This window comes from Thalassophryne amazonica, chromosome 10 (assembly GCF_902500255.1).
Source record: "Thalassophryne amazonica chromosome 10, fThaAma1.1, whole genome shotgun sequence".
NCBI classification, from domain to species: domain Eukaryota; kingdom Metazoa; phylum Chordata; class Actinopteri; order Batrachoidiformes; family Batrachoididae; genus Thalassophryne; species Thalassophryne amazonica.
Window position 1 is genome coordinate 23801631 of NC_047112.1, and position 24449 is coordinate 23826079.

The window sequence follows — 24449 nt, forward strand, 5'->3', positions numbered from 1 at the left end:
TCCTCAGAATTCATAGATAGATAGAACTTTACTGCATTGTATTATAAAATCTGAGGTTTATATACTTGTAAAATGCAGTGGTTGTTGCAGCAGTTACCAGTAGTATTGCAAAAATCGTAGCAAGTCACCATTATTGAGGGTAACAATTGGGGTTCCTCAGGGATCAGTCTTAGGACCTGTTTTGTTCCTAGTCTTTGTAAACGATATCAGCAAAAACTATAATTTTTGCAGACGACACAAAATTGTTTCACCCTATGCAGTCATTAGAGGATTACAGTTGTATTAAGGATGACTTAGATAAGTTATCGGATTGGTCAAAAAGAATGGTTACTCAGGTTTAATAGTGAAAAATGTAAGGTAATGCACTTTGGTGCAACAAATCCTTGTTATGAGTATTACATGAATGGAGATAAAATAGATGTTGTTATGGAAGAAAAGGATTTAGGTATTTTGTTTACTAATAATTTATCATGTTCCAAGTATATATGTAATGCAGCTGCAAAAGCTTATACAGTGCTTATTCTTATCAAGAAGTCGTTCAGTTATATCAATAAGGTATCTTTCGTGGTATTGTATAAGAGTTATGTTAGACCTCATCTAGAATATTGTGTGCAAGTGTGGTCCCCTTTTTGCAGAGGGACAAAGATATTTTAGAAAATGTTCAATGCAGGGCAACAAAAATTGTACCTGGCTTAGAACATTTATCTTATGAAAATAGGTTGAAGGAACTTGGACTTACTACACTAGAAAACAAAAGAACCCATGGGGACCTTATTGAAACTTATAAAATATTAAACTGCCACGAAAATGTTGACTGCAATCAATTTTTCCAATTTAGTGCTTATACTGGTCTGAGAGGCCACTTGACCATGACAACAGAATTGTCACCTTGTGGAACAGTTTACCTAGCCACGCCATTAACTCACACAGTGTCAATGTTTTTAAAGGTAGGTATGATTGGTATTATTATGGATTTTAGGTATTGTTATGGTTTTAGCCCACTGATCTCTATATAATACTGGATAGCTCATTGGCCAATATTTTTAAAGCAAACCAGCCACCATATTACCACTCCGATGTCCCACTCCTGAACACTCTTTTCTGTTGATCTTTAATGAGCCCAAGCAACTTTATTCTTTGTAATTTTGTGAAAAAATACCTTCATGTGCAGCTATAAACTGCACAAATCACCAGTTCAAAGGCTGTGGATGAACATTTCACCTACGAATATGATTGAAATGGGAGGTAATGAACAATAATTTGAAGAGTTCTATCCCTTATTCCAGCATATAGGCAAAGAAAATAATAATAATGATAATAATAATAATAAGTAGCATATTTACTCCACACATGTAGCCACATGTTGAGTTTTGTGTTGGACAAACTATTTTAAGGCATTTATTAGGTCTCCTTGTGCATAGTTTTGGAGCTTTAGGCATTGTTGCTACAAGCTTTATTACTTATATTAGGCTGAAGCTCATAGAACTGTGTGTAATACAGTTGTATGCAAAAGTTTGGCACCCCTGATAATTTTCATGATTTTCCTTTATAGATCATTAGTCGCCTGGATCAGAAGTTTCAGTTAAATATATCATATAGCAGATGAACACACTGATATTTGAGAAGTGAAATGAAGTTTCTAGTATTTACAGAAAGTGTGCAATAATTATTTAAACAAAAGTGGGCAGCTGCATAAATTTGGGCACCCTTGTCATTTTATTGATTTGAATACATCTAATTACTGTAAGGTAGTCAATAAGACAGACATAACTAGCATTCAAGTAAATGTAGCAGCTGCACTCTGCATTGTGTAGTTATGACTCCGCCCATTCACTCCGCTTGGGACGCAAACTCACGCTCCTTGGCATGGAAGTCGGACTCTAACCAGAAGGCTACAACCCAGTGCTCTGGCCTTGTGACCAGATAATCCTTTTGAGCTATTGGGAGTAAGGTTTATTAACTACATCTGCACAGCGACACCTGTTGACCTCCGTTACATAAACAATAAATAAGAGGTGATGAAAACACAAAATGAAGACACACACACACACAAAAAGTTGTTGTTGTTTTTTTGCAATGAAGAACTAAAAGCACACTGTTCACTGTGATAAGTGGCAGGGAAAACTAAATGGTGCAGGCAAAAGTCAAGGCAAATAGTGACAGGTGAGGTATTTCTGTTGACCTAAGTATGCAAGTAGTATAGTAGTGCAAGTACAGTCAGGTAATAGCAGCAGAAGTGTTTCCTGTTTTTAACAAAGTGTCGAAGTGGCATAATAGTGCAAGACACTCATTGTGTGGGTCAGAGGGTTTAGAAGTCCAGGATGTTATTATGTAGCTGGGGGTAGAGAAGGGAGTGAGTTTATCATCCTAACAGCCTGGTGGATAAAGCTGTTACGAGTCTGGTGGTGCGGGAGCACAGGGTACAGTAACTCTTCCCAGAGAGCAGGAGGTGGAACAAATTGTGAGTGGGGTGGCTTGCATCACTGACAATTGTGATCGCCCTGCTGGTGAGGCGGGTGGTGCATATGTCTTTCAAGGAGGGGAGTGGGGCACCAATGATCCTTCCAGCTGTGTTCATTATGCGCTGCAGGGCTTTCTTGTTGTAGTCAGTGCAGCTCCGCCCACACAGTGACACAGCTGGTGAGGTTGCTCTCAATGGTGCCTCGGAAGAATGTGCTCATGATGGATGGTGGAGCACTTGTCCTCTTGAGTTTTCTTAGGAAGTAGAGGTGCGGCTGGGCTTTCTTCGCTAGTGATGCGGTGTTGGTGGTCCAGGAGAGGTCTTCACTGATGTGCACCCCCAGGAATTTGGTGCTGCTCACTCTCTCCACCGCAGCCCCATTGATGGTCAGTGGCAGGTGTTGGGTGTGACCTCTCCAGAAGTCAACAATCTCTTTGGTCTTGGTGACATTCAGCAGGAGGTTGTTGTTTGTGCACCACGTGGTCAGAAGGTTGATCTCCTTCCTACACTGTAAAACTCAATGAGTTAGTTGAACTCAGACCATTTGAGGAAACCGATTGCCTTAAACCATTTGAGTTTGTCAACTTAAATAATTTTCAAAAATTTACTTGTTAAAGTTTTAGTAACTTAACAATTTATAGTTAATTAAACTTATGTAAATCTAGTTTATGTTTTTAAATAAAAAAGTGACAAACAAATATCTGCCTAAAAAATTTGCATTACATTTTTTGATGCATTCTTTGGTTTACTTGTTGACTCTGTGCATTCGGTCTCCTCGGGACGCAAACTCATGATCTCCAGCATGGAAGTTAGACTCTCTAATCAGAAGGCTAAAACCCAGAGCTCTTGTCACCAGAGAATTCTTTTGAGCTGTTGGGAGTAAGGTTCACTAACTACATATGCACAGCGACACCTGCTGGCCTCCGTTACATAAACTCAATTAAAGTGAGTGAATGGAATGCACTGGAAATACATCATCAACGCTTAAATGCCCCAAAACTTTAAATTCACTTAAAGGAACTGAGTTGTTATGACAACAATTCATTTTTGAGTTAGTTTAATTAATGGAAATGAGTGACTATAACTTTTTCAAAGTTTGAGTTACATTAACTTAATTATTGTATTAAAATGGAGTGTTCAGTTTAAGAGTGTATATTGAGTCTCGTCACCCTTGGTGATGAGATCCACCAGGGTTGTGTCGGCAGCAAACTACACTATGTGATTGTTGCTGTAGGTTGTCGTGCAGTCATGTGTCAGCAGGGTGAAGAGCAGGGGGCTGAGCATGCAGCCTTGGGGGGCCCCTATGCTCAGTATGATGCTGCTTGAGATGTTGTTGCCAACACGTACTACTTGAGGCCTATGACTAAGGAAGTCCAGAAGCCAGTTGCAGAGAGAGGTGCTGAGTCCTAGTGTAGCGGCTGCACTCTGCGTTGTGTTGTTATGACTCCGCCCATTCGCTCCCCTCGGGACGCGAACTCACGATCCTCGGCATGAAAGTCGGACTCTCTAACCAGAAGGCTAAAACCCAGGGCTCTGGCCTTGTGACCAGAGAATCCTTTTGAGCTGTTGGGAGTGAGGTTTACTAACTACATTTGCACAGAGACACCTGCTGGCCTCCGTTACACTCACCCTCCTAAACTCACTCCCATCCGGGTACACGGCACCATTATAGCGGCTGCACTCTGCGTTGTGTTGTTATGACTCCGCCCATTCGCTCCCCTCGGGACACGAACTCACGATCCTCGGCATGGAAGTCAGACTCTCTAACCAGAACGCTAAAACCCAGGGCTCTGGCCTTGTGACCAGAGAGAATCCTTTTGAGCTGTTGGGAGTGAGGTTTACTAACTACATCTGCACAGCGACACCTGCTGGCCTCCTTTACACTAGTTTGTCAAGTTTGCAGATGAGTTGTTGTGGTAATATGGTGTTGAATGCAGAACTGAAGTCTATGAACAGCATTCTCACATATGAGTGTTTTTTTTTGTCCAGGTGGGTGAGGGCTAGGTGGAGGGCAGAGTAGATTGCATCCTCTGTAGATCGTTTGGCTCGGTATGCAAACTGTAAGGGGTCCAGGGTGGGCGGTGGATTTGAGGTGTGGCATGACAAGGCGTCCAAAGCACTTCGTGATGATGGGTGTCAATGCCACAGGGCGGTAGTCATTGAAACAGGATGGAGCAAATTTCTTCAGCACAGGTACGGATTGTTCAGCGGATTGTATGGAGTGTGTGGGCCAATGAGCTATCCAGTAATATATACAGATCAGTGTTTTAGCCTAGGTGGTGTTTCTGTGTAGGCTCTCAGTTGTCCAGGTGGATTCAGTTGTCTAGGTGGTGTGTTTTTATGTGCTATTGTATCAATTGCATTTGATGTTTTTTTTTTTAACTATTATTTTAACTTTGGATGGTGTTTTATGTATTAATTGTGCAACTAGTATTATTATGGTTTTAATTATTACTATGGATTTTAACTTTTGATGCGTGCTTTTATGTACTATTTGCACAATTTTTTTTTATCACACAATAAAAGGTTATGTTACGTTATTACAAATAAAGACTACAATAACCACAATTCACCGCGAGCGCTTTGTGAAGAAGTCATCCGCATTTTTTCTGGATGATGTGCGCAGGAAAATAGGGCGTTTTGGAGACACCCTCATTCATTCGTTGAGAAAAATCTGCTCATAGAGACGCAGAGAGGAAGGAGCTGTGCAGCCACAGAGGAGCAGCTGAAGAGACGGAAAAGGCGTTTTAACTTGTTTTTGACACAGAAAGAAGCACCAGCGCGCGCACGCATCGACCTGCGCGTACAAAACATAAACTCTAAATCCGCATCGTTGGGACTGGTTCAGCAGATATCCAGCCTTTGGACCAGTTTGGTCGTGTACAGTGGATTTGGAGTACAAACAGAGACATTTGTTTTGCTTTTTGGCGACGCACGCCTCTATCGGCGGTGTTTTGTAGCAGCAGCGGCGGCGGCAGCAGCAGCAGCGGGCTGTTTTCCTCCGAGTCATGGCCAAATTAATCCGAGCTCTGATCATGGGTCCACCAGGGTCGGGGAAAGGAACCATATCCAAACGGATTGCACAGAGTTTCGGCCTGGAGTATCTTTCCAGTGGCCACTATCTTCGACAGAGCATAACTGCAAATACAGGTAGGCTGCAGGAAACACACACACATACACTCATCCATGTTTCCTTGACATATGAGGACGTATGACAGAAATGTGAAAAATGGGAACATGCCTTTCCCAAGGTCCTAGAGGCATGAGAATCAAACTCATTCAGACCCATGCTTACAGGAATATGTCCATCTGTTGAGTTTCTGGCTAGGGCTATATTTTGATCAAACCTTTTTTATGCTACATATGAGGACACTGACTTATAAGTAGAATAACATCACACTGAAAGTGTGTGAAAACTGTTGTTACCAAAATGGCCACTAGGAGGTGAAATTGAATATGAGCGAAATCAGTAAACAGACTTATTTTCCAAAAATTGTGATATTTTAGGACATTGGGGATTTTTGGTCTGGGAGCATGTTGGTGGGGGGTGTCTAGAATGCTTTAGAGTGCTCCGAAAAACGAAGACGTGGAAAATGTCACAGTTCTTCAGTGTCCTGATATTGAAGGTGTGTTATAAAAATGTCCTGAATTGTAATGAAAACAAGTGTACACACACACACACTGTTATAAAAACTCATGCAAGTTACAGCAAAACTGACAGATCTCATTTGATCTTGAACAAAATCAGATTCTGTCATATGATTGCATTTTTGTTTTTTTGCTTTCTAATATCACATGGATCCATTCCAGCTGCAGCCTCCAGTTTCCCCAAACCTTGCTTATTAAACTGCTGTGTCTTTATGGTTCCTGTTTACGTCCACCAGGAACCAGCTGGAATTAATTCTATTCCACCCCACTGATATTAATTTTTGCAGGATGCAGTAACTGGCTTTCGAGTTTGTTTTGGTTACTGAATTCAATAACGTGGTTATTCGAAGAAATATTTTCCACCAGACCCTCTTGTGAAACTTGAAGTTCTGTGGCTGTGCTGTTTGCTTGCTTATTTCTTCTGAAATAACAGTTGTAATCAGAATACATGAGGCGCGTTATAGTTATAGTGATATAGTTCTGGCAAATTAGTTAACCGATCTAAAACAACAAATTATAATGAGCGGTTTTATAATGATTAATTACCCGAGGCCATCAAATATGGCCATCGGGTATTGCAAAGGCTTTGCGTCTGTCTGTCTGTGCTCAGCATAAGTCCAGTCCTATGTCTGTCTGTCTGTGCTCAGCATAAGTATAGTCCTATGTCTGTCTGTCTGTGCTCAGCATAAGTCCAGTCCTATTACTCCCAGAGTCTTCAAATTTACAGGAAACATTCTTGGGACACAGACCTTAGACAAGTTTAACGATGGCTAACCCTGACCTATTTTAAGAGGTTAAAAAAGTTACATTCTGTTTCAGTCTGTTGTTTTTGAGTGACAGGTGTGACAGCCAATCAGAGTAGAGCTGCACTGTGATGTCAGTGGCTGCTCTCTCCAAAATCGCTTTGTTTTGTGTGTTTATATACATGTTTCTCATATATTATGTAAAAGCTAGCGAGAAATGAACACTTCTAAAACTGAAAACGCTGTTTTTGGAACCTAATAACACCTCTGAACTTATGAAAATTGTGGGCGATGTAGTAGAATGGGTTACACTAACTGCCAGAATGCTCGTAGCACGGGCCGAGGCGGAGGATTAGCAGCAATCTTCCATTCCAGCTTATTAATTAATCAAAAACCCAGACAGAGCTTTAATTCATTTGAAAGCTTGACTCTTAGTCTTGTCCATCCAAATTGGAAGTCCCAAAAACCAGTTTTATTTGTTATTATCTATCATCCACCTGGTCGTTACTGTGAGTTTCTCTGTGAATTTTCAGACGTTTGTCTGACTTAGTGCTTAGCTCAGATAAGATAATTATAGTGGGCGATTTTAACATCCACACAGATGCTGAGAATGACAGCCTCAACACTGCATTTAATCTATTGTTAGACTCAATTGGCTTTACTCAAAATGTAAATGAGTCCACCCACCACTTTAATCATATCTTAGATCTTGTTCTGACTTATGGTATGGAAATTGAAGACTTAACAGTATTCCCTGAAAACTCCCTTCTGTCTGATCATTTCTTAATAACATTTACATTTACTCTGATGGACTACCCAGCAGTGGGGAATAAGTTTCATTACACTAGAAGTCTTTCAGAAAGCGCTGTAACTAGGTTTAAGGATATGATTCCTTCTTTATGTTCTCTAATGCCATATACCAACACAGTGCAGAGTAGCTACCTAAACTCTGTAAGTGAGATAGAGTATCTCATCAATAGTTTTACATCCTCATTGAAGACAACTTTGGATGCTGTAGCTCCTCTGAAAAAGAGAGCTTTAAATCAGAAGTGCCTGACTCCGTGGTATAACTCACAAACTCGTAGCTTAAAGCAGATAACCCGTAAGTTGGAGAGGAAATGGCGTCTCACTAATTTAGAAGATCTTCACTTAGCCTGGAAAAGAGTCTGTTGCTCTATAAAAAAGCCCTCCGTAAAGCTAGGACATCTTACTACTCATCACTAATTGAAGAAAATAAGAACAACCCCAGGTTTCTTTTCAGCACTGTAGCCAGGCTGACAAAGAGTCAGAGCTATATTGAGCCAAGTATTCCTTTAACTTTAACTAGTAATGACTTCATGACTTTCTTTGCTAATAAAATTTTAACTATTAGAGAAAAAATTACTCATAACCATCCCAAAGACGTATTGTTATCTTTGGCTGCTTTCAGTGATGCCGGTATTTGGTTAGACTCTTTCTCTCCGATTGTTCTGTCTGAGTTATTTTCATTAGTTACTTCATCCAAACCATCAACATGTCTATTAGACCCCATTCCTACCAGGCTGCTCAAGGAAGCCCTACCATTATTCAATGCTTCGATCTTAAATATGATCAATCTATCTTTATTAGTTGGCTATGTACCACAGGCTTTTAAGGTGGCAGTAATTAAACCATTACTTAAAAAGCCATCACTTGACCCAGCTATCTTAGCTAATTATAGGCCAATCTCCAACCTTCGTTTTCTCTCAAAAATTCTTGAAAGGGTAGTTGTAAAACAGCTAACTGATCATCTGCAGAGGAATGGTCTATTTGAAGAGTTTCAGTCAGGTTTTAGAATTCATCATAGTACAGAAACAGCATTAGTGAAGGTTACAAATGATTTTCTTATGGCCTCAGACAGTGGACTCATCTCTGTGCTTGTTCTGTTAGACCTCAGTGCTGCTTTTGATACTGTTGACCATAAAATTTTATTACAGAGATTAGAGCATGCCATAGGTATTAAAGGCACTGCGCTGCAGTGGTTTGAATCATATTTATCTAATAGATTACAATTTGTTCATGTAAGTGGGGAATCTTCTTCACAGACTAAGGTTAATTATGGAGTTCCACAAGGTTCTGTGCTAGGACCAATTTTATTCACTTTATACATGCTTCCCTTAGGCAGTATTATTAGACGGCATTGCTTAAATTTTCATTGTTACACAGATGATACCCAGCTTTATCTATCCATGAAGCCAGAGGACACACACCAATTAGCTAAACTGCAGGATTGTCTTACAGACATAAAGACATGGATGACCTCTAATTTCCTGCTTTTAAACTCAGATAAAACTGAAGTTATTGTACTTGGCCCCACAAATCTTAGAAACATGGTGTCTAACCAGATCCTTACTCTGGATGGCATTACCCTGACCTCTAGTAATACTGTGAGAAATCTTGGAGTCATTTTTGATCAGGATATGTCATTCAAAGCGCATATTAAACAAATATGTAGGACTGCTTTTTTGCATTTACGCAATATCTCTAAAATTAGAAAGGTCTTGTCTCAGAGTGATGCTGAAAAACTAATTCATGCATTTATTTCCTCTAGGCTGGACTATTGTAATTCATTATTATCAGGTTGTCCTAAAAGTTCCCTGAAAAGCCTTCAGTTAATTCAAAATGCTGCAGCTAGAGTACTAACGGGGACTAGAAGGAGAGAGCATATCTCACCCATATTGACCTCTCTTCATTGGCTTCCTGTTAATTCTAGAATAGAATTTAAAATTCTTCTTCTTACTTATAAGGTTTTGAATAATCAGGTCCCATCTTATCTTAGGGACCTCATAGTACCATATCACCCCAATAGAGCACTTTGCTCTCAGACTGCAGGCTTACTTGTAGTTCCTAGGGTTTGTAAGAGTAGAATGGGAGGCAGAGCCTTCAGCTTTCAGGCTTCTCTCCTGTGGAACCAGCTTCCAATTCAGATCCGGGAGACAGACACCCTCTCTACTTTTAAGATTAGGCTTAAAACTTTCCTTTTTGCTAAAGCTTATAGTTAGGGCTGGATCAGGTGACCCTGAACCATCCCTTAGTTATGCTGCTATAGACTTAGACTGCTGGGGGGTTCCCATGATGCACTGAGTGTTTCTTTCTCTTTTTGCTCTGTATGCACCACTCTGCATTTAAGCATTAGATAGATAGATAGATATATACTTTTAATGTCCCCATGGGGAAATTTGTCTTGGACTTCTCAAAAATCATGACCCATACAAAGATACAGAACAAGACATAAACAGTTCATAACAATAAATAAATAAATACATAAATAGAGAATAAAAATAAATAAAAAACATACAAGTACTAAAACCTCCTAATGTGCCTGATTGTTAGCGGTGTTTATTATGATATTTAAGGGCTATGATTGATATAGGAACAAAAGAGTTCCTGTATCTATTCAGTCTGCAATGGGGGACTCTGAAACGCCGGCCCGATGGTAGCAACTCGTATTGCGTGTGCAGAACATGGGAGGAGTCAGAAAGAATTCTGTCCGCTTGCTTCATCACGCACTGATCAAAAATTGACTGAGGATTGTTATACTGTTTCAAACCAATGATTTTCATTGCTGTGAGAACAAGGTAGTTTAATTTTGATCTTAGGGACACAGGAAGGTTCCCAAACCAAGTGGTTATGCCATATCTTAGAATGCTTTCAAGAACTGCCTGATAAAACGGTAACATAATTTTTGGTTGACTCCATGAAAACGCAAACGCCGTAGAAAATAGAGTCGTTGATTCAAGCGGGAACATAACCAGTCAACATGAGTGTTCCATGTAAGGGAACTGTCTATACAGACAACAAGATATTTGTACGATTGCACCTGTGTGATTGGTTGCTGGTGTATAATTACAGGGTTGTGATTGCCAACTAACTTTGGATCAAAAATGACTTCCTCTGTCTTTTTAACATTTAAAGTAAGGTAACTGGAATCACACCACTCAACAAACTGCCTCACCTCTGAATGATAGATATTCAAATCATCATTCTGTTGAAGTAAGCACAGAAGTGCTGAGTCATCTGAATATTTAAAATATAGTTCCCAGGGTGCTTGGCTGAACCCTCATTAGTATATAAAGTAAAAAGGACAGGTGAGCTCACACATCCCTGTGGTGCTCCAGTACTGATGTCTTTGATTTGGGACAGGCTAGAATTTACCTTAACCTGCTGTGTTCTGTTTGACCATATAAGTGACGGGTTGACATCCAGCGCTTTAAGTTTCTGAATTAGTAAGTATGGCTGATGCGTATTAAAGGCGGAGCTGAAGTCAATAAAAAGTAATCGGGCATATGATGACTTGTCATCAAGATGTTTTAAAACAAGATGCATGGTGGTGGAAATCGCATCATCTGTGCATCGCCCTCGCCTGTAAGCAAACTCCACAGCATGTCTTTTTCCTGGTTCTCTCCCTCAGCCCCAACCAGTCCCAGCAGAAGACTGCCCCTCCCTGAGCCTGGTTCTGCTAGAGGTTTCTTCCTGTTAAAAGGGTTTTTCCTTCCCACTGTCGCCAAGTGCTTGCTCACAGGAGGTTGTTTTGACCGTTGGGGTTTTTACGTAATTATTGTATGGCCTTGCCTTACAATATAAAGCGCCTTGGGGCAACTGTTTGTTGTGATTTGGCGCTATATAAATAAAATTGATTGATTGATTGATTGATTGATAGAATGGCACCTTAAATGTGGAATAGGGGTGTTACTGTCTTTAAACCTTCCAGCCTGCACTGCCCCTCTGATAGGGTCATTCCTGCTTCTGTCCATGCTCAGTACTTCCTTTAGAAAATTACAGCTCTGCTCCTTCCAGCTCCCCCTCCTGTTTTTGTCAGTGCCTTGGACTGTAAGGAGGATACAGCCATACGCTACACTACAGTCTTGCAAACTTTCCCTTTCACGCTTGTAGACACCCTTCTGTCATTTCTACCTCTTGTCTCCAGCCACTCTACCCCACCTACACTCTCTTCTTCCCCTGTCGACCACAGTAATGTCAAACGGAAAACTTCAAGTTTTGAAACTCATCCATCTTTAGTATTTTGACTCCTTGCAACCACACCCTTCCCCTGCCTCTCACTCACAAACATGCTTACTGTCGTGTTCCCTGAAGATACCTTGGCACTTGCACACATTTCATCACCGCACTGGCACGCAATCTGGTGTGGCAGTGAGTAAGCCCGTCGTAAACTGTGCGCGGCTGCATTGCGCAGTGAAAACTTTGAAATGTTCAAAACCTCTGGCATACATTCATTTCGTGACCTAGCCGTGACCATTACACAACCTATTTTAAAACACTGCATGTCATTGCATGTCAATGCATGTCATTGTGAGCAGGGCATCTGAACAACTATGACAAGATGTTACATCTGTAATAAACATAATTTTACAGATACATTATCTAATTAATAAAGAGGAATGAAAATTAACTCTTACCAATCCATTACAATATATATTATAAGTAATTACTTTGAGACAAGATTCCAAATGCATTATCCACCATATAATGCACATGAGACAACCTGCAGCTGTAGATAATTTCTCTGTGATTCTGGGAGCGATGAAAGAATGGTTTCATCAGCAAAGTTCTGAGAGCAAATTCTCTCAGAACTCATCATCTTGATCATCGTTTGCTATGAAATGATTATTTTATCTAGCATGGCATCAAGCGGGACAAAGCGGGATGCATTGTCACGACGAATTGCACGGCAATGCGGGGATCAAACTCGTACAAGTGTCAAGGTGCCTTAACTTTAATTCCCCTTCTCTCCAGAGCATACATGCACCTCTCCAACTTTCTCTGTTCTGTCACTGAAGATCAGTGTTATCTGTGAACATTATATTGCAGAGACTTGTCATTCCACCGGTTCATCACCATTGCAAACAAGAAAGGACTCGGTGCTTGTCCTTGATGTAATTCCGTGCCCATCTTGAACTCATCTGTCATTGGTACCACAGACCTCACTGCTGACAGGCGCGTTTGTTAATCATGTCCTTGATTAAATACGTACAGAAGGTTCTGTTGTGCCTCCTTTTACTTGCAGTGAAATCAGACACACATTGTCTATATTTGTTGTCTGTTGTCTCTCAGAGGCAGGTGTGCTGGTAAAGTCCTACGTAGAACGAGGGATGTTGGTGCCGGATCACATAATAAACAGACTCATGATTCCCCGACTGGAACAGCTGAGTGGACACAGCTGGCTGCTGGACGGTAAGAACCAGATGGCACATTTTTGTAAACCTCACATTTGCTCACACACAGCGTACTCACACATCAGTGTTGTACAAGATGTTTGATTTGCTGTACCTTGCTCAGCGGCTCTTTGACATGCATGAAGGACATGTCCACGATACCCTAAACTACAGCCAATTAAAAACCAGTCAGATTAAAATAAGAAGCCATGTGGCATACCCTAAAACCTACACTGAATCATGTTTCAGTTTTATTCTTATACAATTAAAGTGGAGGTTTCGAACTTCAGTTCCATTGCATCACCTGTGCTTTTATTTACAGGAGCTTATTTTCTGCTTTGATGCTTTGTAGTGATGTAATATGAGTAACACTGCAGCACGACAGGTTGTCAGAACTGCTACCCGCCCCTCAAAGTTGATTGGTCATCCCACATGCCACCCAAAATCCATAAACTGTGCTAGAGAATGCTTCAAGTATTGATGTTGTGTGTATTTTCTTTATGAGAAATTTTGCTTATTTAGTGCCATGTACCTACTTTAATTGAGAGACCACTATTAAAAATATGCAGTTCTTTATCTTTCTACATAATATATAATTCTACAGCTAGCCAGGCCCCTGTAGTCGGTGCGGACCAAGGTAGCTTAGCCGCCGTTAGTTACTCCCTGGCAGATCCCGAGCAGCCGGGAAAGCAGGCTGACTGGGTGACTGTGAGGAGGAAGCGTAGCCCTAAACAGAAGCCCTGTGTACACCGCCAACCCGTTCACATCTCTAACCGTTTTATCCCCACTCAACGACACACCCGCCGAGGATCAAACTCTGGTTATTGGCGACTCTGTTTTGCGAAATGTGAAGTTAGCGACACCAGCAACCATAGTCAATTGTCTTCCGGGGGCCAGAGCAGGCGACATTGAAGGGAAATTTGAAACTGCTGGCTAAGGCTAAGCGTAGATTTGGTAAGATTGTAATTCACGTCGGCAGTAATGACACCCGGTTACGCCAATCGGAGGTCACTAAAATTAACATTAATCGGTGTGTAACTTTGCAAAAACAATGTCGGACTCTGTAGTTTTCTCTGGGCCCCTCCCCAATCAGACCGGGAGTGACATGTTTAGCCGCATGTTCTCCTTGAATTGCTGGCTGTCTGAGTGGTGTCCAAAAAATGAGGTGGGCTTCATAGATAATTGGCAAAGCTTCTGGGGAAAACCTGGTCTTGTTAGGAGAGACGGCATCCATCCCACTTTGGATGGAGCAGCTCTCATTTCTAGAAATCTGGCCAATTTTCTTAAATCCTCCAAACCGTGACTATCCAGGGTTGGGACCAGGAAGCAGAGTTGTAGTCTTACACACCTCTCTGCAGCTTCTCTCCCCCTGCCATCCCCTCATTACCCCATCCCCGTAGAGACGGTGCCTGCTCCCAGACTACCAATAACCAGCAAAAATCTATTTAAGCATAAAAATTCAAAAAGAAAAAATAATATAGCACCTTCAACTGCACCACAGACTAAAACAGTTAAATGTGGTCTATTAAACATTAGGTCTCTCTCTTCTAAGTCCCTGTTGGTAAATGATATAATAATGATCAACATATTGATTTATTCTGCCTTACAAAAACCTGGTTACAGCAGGATGAATATGTTAGTTTAATGAGTCAACACCCCCGAGTCACACTAACTGTCAGAATGCTCGAAGCACGGGCCGGGCCGGAGGATTAGCAGCAATCTTCCATTCCAGCTTATTAATTAATCAAAAACCCAGACAGAGCTTTAATTCATTTGAAAGCTTGACTCTTAGTCTTGTCCATCCAAATTGGAAGTCCCAAAAACCAGTTTTATTTGTTATTATCTATCGTCCACCTGGTCGTTACTGTGAGTTTCTCTGTGAATTTTCAGACCTTTTGTCTGACTTAGTGCTTAGCTCAGATAAGATAATTATAGTGGGCGATTTTAACATCCACACAGATGCTGAGAATGACAGCCTCAACACTGCATTTAATCTATTATTAGACTCTATTGGCTTTGCTCAAAAAGTAAATGACTCCACCCACCACTTTAATCATATCTTAGATCTTGTTCTGACTTATGGTATGGAAATAGAAAACTTAACAGTATTCCCTGAAAACTCCCTTCTGTCTGATCATTTCTTAATAACATTTACATTTACTCTGATGGACTACCAGCAGTGGGGAATAAGTTTCATTACACTAGAAGTCTTTCAGAAAGCGCTGTAACTAGGTTTAAGGATATGATTCCTTCTTTATGTTCTCTAATGCCATATACCAACACAGTGCAGAGTAGCTACCTAAACTCTGTAAGTGAGATAGAGTATCTCGTCAATAGTTTTACATCCTCATTGAAGACAACTTTGGATGCTGTAGCTCCTCTAAAAAAGAGAGCTTTAAATCAGAAGTGCCTGACTCCGTGGTATAACTCACAAACTCATAGCTTAAAGCAGATAACCCGTAAGTTGGAGAGGAAAATGGCGTCTCACTAATTTAGAAGATCTTCACTTAGCCTGGAAAAAGTCTGTTGCTCTATAAAAAAGCCCTCCGTAAAGCTAGGACATCTTTCTACTCATCACTAATTGAAGAAAATAAGAACAACCCCAGGTTTCTTTTCAGCACTGTAGCCAGGCTGACAAAGAGTCAGAGCTCTATTGAGCTGAGTATTCCATTAACTTTAACTAGTAATGACTTCATGACTTTCTTATCGTATCGTTATCTTTGGCTGCTTTCAGTGATGCCGGTATTTGGTTAGACTCTTTCTCTCCGATTGTTCTGTCTGAGTTATTTTCATTAGTTACTTCATCCAAACCATCAACATGTTTATTAGACCCCATTCCTACCAGGCTGCTCAAGGAAGCCCTACCACTATTTAATGCTTCGATCTTAAATATGATCAATCTATCTTTGTTAGTTGGCTATGTACCACAGGCTTTAAGGTGGCAGTAATTAAACCATTACTTAAAAAGCCATCACTTGACCCAGCTATCTTAGCTAATTATAGGCCAATCTCCAACCTTCGTTTTCTCTCAAAAATTCTTGAAAGGGTAGTTGTAAAACAGCTAACTGATCATCTGCAGAGGAATGGTCTATTTGAAGAGTTTCAGTCAGGTTTTAGAATTCATCATAGTACAGAAACAGCATTAATGAAGGTTACAAATGATTTTCTTATGGCCTCGGACAGTGGACTCATCTCTGTGCTTGTTCTGTTAGACCTCAGTGCTGCTTTTGATACTGTTGACCATAAAATTTTATTACAGAGATTAGAGCATGCCATAGGTATTAAAGGCACTGCGCTGCAGTGGTTTGAATCATATTTGTCTAATAGATTACAATTTGTTCATGTAAATGGGGAATCTTCTTCACAGACTAAAGTTAATTATGGAGTTCCACAAGGTTCTGTGCTAGGACCAATTTTATTCACTTTATACATGCTTCCCTTAGGCAGTATTATTAGACGGTATTGCTTAAATTTTCATTGTTACGCAGATGATACCCAGCTTTATCTATCCATGAAGCCAGAGGACTCACACCAATTAGCTAAACTGCAGGATTGTCTTACAGACATAAAGACATGGATGACCTCTAATTTCCTGCTTTTAAACTCAGATAAAACTGAAGTTATTGTACTTGGCCCCACAAATCTTAGAAACATGGTGTCTAACCAGATCCTTACTCTGGATGGCATTACCCTGACCTCTAGTAATACTGTGAGAAATCTTGGAGTCATTTTGATCAGGATATGTCATTCAAAGCGCATATTAAACAAATATGTAGGACTGCTTTTTTGCATTTACGCAATATCTCTAAAATCAGAAAGGTCTTGTCTCAGAGTGATGCTGAAAAACTAATTCATGCATTTATTTCCTCTAGGCTGGACTATTGTAATTCATTATTATCAGGTTGTCCTAAAAGTTCCCTAAAAGCTAGAGTACTGATGGGGACTAGAAGGAGAGAGCATATCTCACCCATATTGGCCTCTCTTCATTGGCTTCCTGTTAATTCTAGAATAGAATTTAAAATTCTTCTTCTTACTTATAAGGTTTTGAATAATCAGGTCCCATCTTATCTTAGGGACCTCGTAGTACCATATCACCCCAATAGAGCGCTTCGCTCTCAGACTGCAGGCTTACTTGTAGTTCCTGGGGTTTGTAAGAGTAGAATGGGAGGCAGAGCCTTCAGCTTTCAGGCTCCTCTCCTGTGGAACCAGCTCCCAATTCAGATCAGGGAGACAGACACCCTCTCTACTTTTAAGATTAGGCTTAAAAACTTTCCTTTTTGCTAAAGCTTATAGTTAGGGCTGGATCAGGTGACCCTGAACCATCCCTTAGTTATGCTGCTATAGACGTAGACTGCTGGGGGTTCCCATGATGCACTGTTTCTTTCTCTTTTTGCTCTGTATGCACCACTCTGCATTTAATCATAGTGATCGATCTCTGCTCCCCTCCACAGTATGTCTTTTTCCTGGTTCTCTCCCTCAGCCCCAACCAGTCCCAGCAGAAGACTGCCCCTCCCTGAGCCTGGTTCTGCTGGAGGTTTCTTCCTGTTAAAAGGGAGTTTTTTCCTTCCCACTGTAGCCAAGTGCTTGCTCACAGGGGGTCGTTTTGACCGTTGGGGTTTTACATAATTATTGTATGGCCTTGCCTTACAATATAAAGCGCCTTGGGGCAACTGTTTGTTGTGATTTGGCGCTATATAAAAAAATTGATTGATTGATTTATCTGTGCCAAATTCATTCTTTCAGGCATGTATTGCAGTGGCAGCAAGTCTTTATGATACAGCACAGCATTATTCATCTGCAGTCAGACATAATAGATGATGCATGAACTGGGTGTCATCTCTTACATGACTTGCAAATGTCAATGTTGCATGCAGAAAAAACCCCCATCATACTAGTCATTATATTATACCACTTTTTACCAGAAGTGGAGCAACTTTATTTTTATAAACTCTGTACTATATGCGATGGGAAAAAAAATCATTTTTGCCAGCAGCTAACATATGTGGGCAATTAGTAGTATACAAGGTGTTTTGACAAGTTACTGTAAAGTGTGTGTGGTTTTTACAAATAAATCTCTATTTTTAAATATGTCATATTTTTTTTCATTTGTAAAAAAAAGAAAAAAAAGGTAATTTGAAAACTGAAAATTCTGTTGTTAAGTGTGATTCAGCACGTATAGAGGGTTTTCAATCACGTGACCGATTTGCTGCAGGACAGGTGCCGTCTCCATTCTGGATTACAAGGAGGATGGCACGTGATAGAAAAATGGAGAGATTGTACGGTTATTACTATGCTTTAAATCCTCAAAATAAAGCTATTATCATGATAGATGTGTAGCAGTTGGTTCAGTGGATCCGTATCTTATACCAGATAGTGAATTTAGCGGTGATGTAACGAACTGGCCGACAGTGTCACACTGCGATATTGTGAACTAGGAAGCTGCCGACCAGGTCAGCCTTGCCGACCTCCTGCAGAGCATCACAGCGGAGCTCTGAAAGCAGAGATCGGTCTTGAAGTCCTGAGTGATTTCTCTCACCAGGTGCTAGAAGGGCAGCTTGCGGATCAGCAGCTCGGTGCTCGAGGACCACAATGTAAATAAGCATCCGTATTGGAAGCGTTCTTGTGTTATCCTCTGCAGTATTTTTATGTATTCGTATATAATTTTATTGCAGAATAAAAGAAAATAAAATTCTGGGAGCAGTGGATTCTGGTAGCGACAGATCTCTCTCAGCGCCACGGTGCCTTGAGGCTTCTTCACACCGACGTTGAAGCTACTGCGATTGTTCGCCAAATGCACGTATCTTATCACAGCGGCCACCGCGTCGTAATCCAGAATGGGCGCGGGACACAAAATGACCTGACCCTCTATAGCAATGTGTGGCAATTGGTATTCACACTGCCATGAACACTGCCATCTACTGGATGGGAGTGGTGATACCAGTTGCCACACATTTGCTATACATGCTGCTGAATTACTTGAACAGAAGTTTCAGTTTTCAAATTGCCTTTTTTTTTACAAATGAAAAAATGACATATTACAAATACAGATTTATTTGTAAAAACCAATGCCAAGTAACTTGTGTGTTGGTTTTTATAAATCGACCAACCACTGATGACAGGAAGCTTCATTTTCCTGTAATGCCTTTTGGCATGTGTGTCTGTAAACACTAAAACTGTACAAATTAGTGCATTACTTTAAAACAAAAACATATAGCTGATATTTTCACTTTGTAAAACGACAGAGGTGATGGTAATTTCAAAAATCTGTCCAGAATTAGTTTGTTTAAAATTTTAACCATAAGTCAAAACTGCGTTGCTGTGCATGACTCCTCCGACCCGTCTGCATGACCGTATGGCTATGAAAATAAATTCTCTTTTTTAAATTTTCTTCTTTTGTCTCTTGTAGCCAGGTCTCCTCTGCTGACAGAGGATTGAGCTCTACCTCTCATAGCTGTTTGTCTGCTCCAAAACACAGAACAGGCAGGAACTAAAACGTATGATTTCACACTTTACAAATGTTTTTAAATGTTAAGCTATATTCACTATGCTCACAAAAATATATTAGCAGTCTAAAAGTTATTGGAACTAAATTTAGCGGAAGTTAATTGGTCCATTGATGGTTTTCAAAGTTAGCTGAAAAAGTAATCAGCTAACAAAAAAGTTGCCTTTGCTAATTAGGGGTTAGCAGATTAGCAGAACTGTGCCCATCACTGAGACAGAATGCCAACAACAAGATTACAGACATATGCAGTTGTATTATCTGATCTTGTCTCATGCTCATGACAGACCTGATGATATCATCAGTACGTGCATTCATATGTCCAACCTGTATAACCATGAACTACCTCTGACTCCTCTGCTAATGATATATGAGGTCTGTTAGAAAAGTATCCGACCTTTTATTTTTTCCAAAACCATATGGATTTGAATCACGTGTGATTGCATCAGACAAGCTTGAACCTTCGTGCGCATGCGTGAGTTTTTTCACGCCTGTCGGTTGCGTCATTCGCCTGTGAGCAGGCTTTGTGTGAGCACTGGTCCACCCTCTCGTCGTTTTTTTATTGCGAATAAATGTCTGAACGATTTGGAGCTTTGCTGCATCAATTTTTTTCCAGAAACTGTGAGAGACCTCTAGGTGGACACCGTTCGGAAAATTAATATGGCTTTCAGGGACGATTTTATGGGGATTATACAGATTAAGGAGTGTTACTGCCACTTTAAGGACGGCCCACAACTGCTGAGAGCGTGGCACGCTCCCAGCGCCGATCGACAGGCTCAGACCCCGCTGAAACAACCAGATAATTTCCAACGTGAAGGCTTTGTTGATCCGGGACCTCGTCTAACTTTCACAAAAAGGCAGAAGGCGTGGACATCAGCACTTTTTCGGCACATTCCACTGTTACAGGAGTTTTTTTCATGGAAAGAAAGCGGAGGGACGCGCCGCGGAGCAGCGCGCTCCCAGTGCCGATCGACAGACTCAGCTCCACCGCGACGTGCGGAACTCCTCCGCACGTCTGTCTTAATGTGCTGATGTCCACGTCTTTTCACAATTCCTGTGCTAGTCAGACGACATACCGGATCAAGACAGCGTCCAGTTTAGAAATGAACGGCACATTCCACTGTTACAGGAGTTTTTGTCATGGAAAGAGGAGCGGAATTCCGCGGTCGCGGTGGAGCTGCATGGCGCAAAGCAACGCCGTGATGAAGCCTTCCAGGACATGTTCGGGCATGTCCAGCTCATGCACAATCACAGTTGGTTAATCACACGACTGAAAAGCAACTGGAATCCATCTGAAATCCACCTGAAAGCCGTCCTGTGAGACCAACACGGAGGTGGTTTTGTGCCGCGTAATGAATGGCTCCGTGGTGCGTCCCTCCGCTTTTCTTTCCATTAAAAAAACTCCTGTACAGTGGAATGTGCCAAAAAAGTGCTGATGTCCACGCCTTCTGCCTTTTGTGAAAGTTAGACGAGGTCCCGGATCAACAAAGCCTTCACGTTGGAAATGATCTGGTTGTTTCAGCGGGGTCTGAGCCTGTCGATCAGCGCTGGGAGAGCGCCACGCTCTCAGCAGTTGTGGGCTGTCCTTAAAGCGGCAGTAACACTCCTTAATCTGTATAATCCCCATAAAATCGTCCCTGAAAGCCATATTAATTTTCCGAACGGTGTCCACCTGGAGGTCTCTCACAGTTTCTGGAAAAAACTGATGCAGCAAAGCTCCAAATCGTTCAGACATTTATTTGCAATAAAAAAACGACGAGATGGGTGGACCAGTGCTCACACAAAGCCTGCTCACAGGCAAATGACGCAACCGACAAGCGTGAAAAAACTCACGCATGCTCACGAAGGTTCAAGCTTGGCTGATGCAATCACACGTGATTCAAATCCATATGGTTTTTGAAAAAAAAAAAAAAAAAAGGTCGGATACTTTTCTAACAGACCTCGTATATTGATTTAACCAGGTGAAAGCCTCATTGAGATTAAAAATCTCTCTTCCAAGAGTGACCTGGCCAAGAAGGCAGCACAACAGCATGGTCACAAAATACCACAATACAGAAAACAACTGTCATGCACAACAAATATACAATAAATAAATAAAGTAATAAACAATATCATAACCTACGGCCAGCATGGGATACATGTACAGTTTGTAAAATTGCATTGTATTTGGCCAAGTCATTGACACGTATGCAACATAGTTATTGTTGTGGTTGAAAGGACTACGTATTGTGAAAATTGGAACTATGCAGCTTTAGTCCAACATTACATCCTCCCAACTCTTGATAGGAAGAAACATTGCAAGAGGAAATTAACTGTGGCTGCACTGGGAACACAGCCATAATCAGACAATGGAAAAAGATCCTAATATCTATAAAGTTCCATTACACAGCAATATAAATATAAACATATAGTACGAGGTCTATGATAATAAGACGCCCTTTTATTTTTATTTTTAACTATATGGATTTGAATGACGTGCGATTACACCAATCACGCTTGACCCTCATGCGCATACGTGAGTTTTTTCACGCGTGTCGGTGACGTCATTTCCCTGTGGGCAGGCCTTGAGTGAGATGTGTCCCGCCCTCTTGGTTGCATTCCTTTGTTTCACACGCTGCTCGAGACGGCGCGCGTTGCTTTATCAAAATTTTTTCTGGACCTGTGAGGAATATCCGAGTGGACACTATTCGAGAAATTAAGCTGGGCAGGACGTTGTGCAGCGCTTCCAGGCGCCGTCATCGGCCTGTTTCGACCTGAAAACATCCTAATTTAAGGCTTAATTCACCCAGGACGTCGTGAGAGAACAGAGAAGATTCAGAAGAGGCCGGCATGAGGACTTTATGCGGACATTCCACTGTTTAAGGACATTTTTTAATGAAAGACGTGCGCGCAAATTCGCGAGTCGTTTCCGTGATGACTCGGCAAATCTGTGTGCGCCGCGACAGGAAAAACACCTCCGTGTTGAAAACCATTTGTAAAATTCAGGCGGCTTTTGATGGCTTTCAACAAGTGAATAACTGAGAAATTGTTTAACAGCTTGGGCATGTTCCAACTTGCCCGTTAAGGTTTCCAACGGAGGTGTTTTTCCTGTCGCGACCCCCCGCCGTCGGGTCCAGCCCGACATGGACTCTGCCCGCACGTTCTTTCATTACAAAATGCGTTAACAATGAATGTACGAATAAACTCCTCATGCCGACTTCTTCTGAAAGTTCTCTGTTCTCTGACGACTTCCTGGGTCAACAGAGCCTGAAATGTGGAAGTTTTCAACTTGAAACGGTGAGACGCTGCCGCCTCGAAGCAGATCGCCGTCAGGCGCCGTGGGCCGTCCTTACGGCGACACTACCAGACCAAAATCTCTCATCAGCCGTTAAAATTTTTACCAAAACCAGCTGAATTTATCGAATGGTGTCCACTCAGTTGTGCCTTACAGTTTTGAAAAAAATTTAATCAAACAAAGCAGTAGTCTCTGAGCCATTCCTAAACAATGAAAAAATCGACGAGTGGGCCACTCCTCACTCAAAGACTGCCCACAGGCGAATGACGTAACCGACAGGCGTGAAAAAACTCTCGCATGCCCACGAGGGTTCAAGCATGTCTGATGTAATCACACGTGATTCAAATCCATATGGTTTTTGAAAAAATAATAAGGTCGGATACTTCTAATAGACCTCGTATGTTACTGGGTTAATGTTTGTCCCTGTTCTCTCTAGGTTTCAAAATTTGCATTACATTTTTTGATGCATTCTTTGGTTTACCTTGTTGACTCTGTGCATTCGGTCTCCTCGGGACGCAAACTCATGATCTCCAGCATGGAAGTTAGACTCTCTAATCAGAAGGCTAAAACCCAGAGCTCTTGTCACCAGAGAATTCTTTTGAGCTGTTGGGAGTAAGGTTCACTAACTACATATGCACAGCGACACCTGCTGGCCTCCGTTACATAAACTCAATTAAAGTGAGTGAATGGAATGCACTGGAAATACATCATCAACGCTTAAATGCCCCAAAACTTTAAATTCACTTAAAGGAACTGAGTTGTTATGACAACAATTCATTTTTGAGTTAGTTTAATTAATGGAATGAGTGACTATAACTTTTTCAAAGTTTGAGTTACATTAACTTAATTATTGTATTAAAATGGAGTGTTCAGTTTAAGAGTGTATATTGAGTCTCGTCACCCTTGGTGATGAGATCCACCAGGGTTGTGTCGGCAGCAAACTACACTATGTGATTGTTGCTGTAGGTTGTCGTGCAGTCATGTGTCAGCAGGGTGAAGAGCAGGGGGCTGAGCATGCAGCCTTGGGGGGCCCCTATGCTCAGTATGATGCTGCTTGAGATGTTGTTGCCAACACGTACTACTTGAGGCCTATGACTAAGGAAGTCCAGAAGCCAGTTGCAGAGAGAGGTGCTGAGTCCTAGTGTAGCGGCTGCACTCTGCGTTGTGTTGTTATGACTCCGCCCATTCGCTCCCCTCGGGACGCGAACTCACGATCCTCGGCATGAAAGTCGGACTCTCTAACCAGAAGGCTAAAACCCAGGGCTCTGGCCTTGTGACCAGAGAATCCTTTTGAGCTGTTGGGAGTGAGGTTTACTAACTACATTTGCACAGAGACACCTGCTGGCCTCCGTTACACTCACCCTCCTAAACTCACTCCCATCCGGGTACACGGCACCATTATAGCGGCTGCACTCTGCGTTGTGTTGTTATGACTCCGCCCATTCGCTCCCCTCGGGACACGAACTCACGATCCTCGGCATGGAAGTCAGACTCTCTAACCAGAACGCTAAAACCCAGGGCTCTGGCCTTGTGACCAGAGAGAATCCTTTTGAGCTGTTGGGAGTGAGGTTTACTAACTACATCTGCACAGCGACACCTGCTGGCCTCCTTTACACTAGTTTGTCAAGTTTGC

General features: G+C 41.6%; 1 protein-coding gene and 1 long non-coding RNA gene across 2 annotated transcripts; one reads left to right on the plus strand and one right to left on the minus strand.

The window, feature by feature from the left end:
- Window positions 1–1833: 1833 nt before the first annotated feature.
- Window positions 1834–4127, minus strand: LOC117519481. The gene is made up of 2 exons (XR_004563300.1): window positions 4068–4127; window positions 1834–1980 (listed from the first exon to the last, which is right to left on the minus strand). It is a non-coding gene; the product is annotated as an uncharacterized LOC117519481 (long non-coding RNA).
- A 911-nt stretch (window positions 4128–5038) lies between these two features.
- On the plus strand, window positions 5039–13148 carry LOC117519457 (adenylate kinase 4, mitochondrial-like). Its single transcript, XM_034180801.1, has 2 exons — window positions 5039–5611; window positions 12943–13148. The coding sequence occupies exons 1-2, from the start codon at window positions 5470–5472 to the stop codon at window positions 13146–13148; spliced, it is 348 nt and encodes a 115-aa protein (XP_034036692.1). The 5' UTR covers window positions 5039–5469.
- Window positions 13149–24449: the final 11301 nt, after the last annotated feature.

What these genes read in the sequence shown, in the direction of transcription:
- LOC117519457 (XM_034180801.1), top strand. Translation starts at nt 5,470, where the DNA reads ATGGCCAAATTAATCCGAGCTCTGATCATGGGTCCACCAGGGTCGGGG. An exon ending in GAGCATAACTGCAAATACAG is followed by an intron (nt 5,612 to 12,942) that starts GTAGGCTGCAGG and finishes GTTGTCTCTCAG; the next exon opens with AGGCAGGTGTGCTGGTAAAG.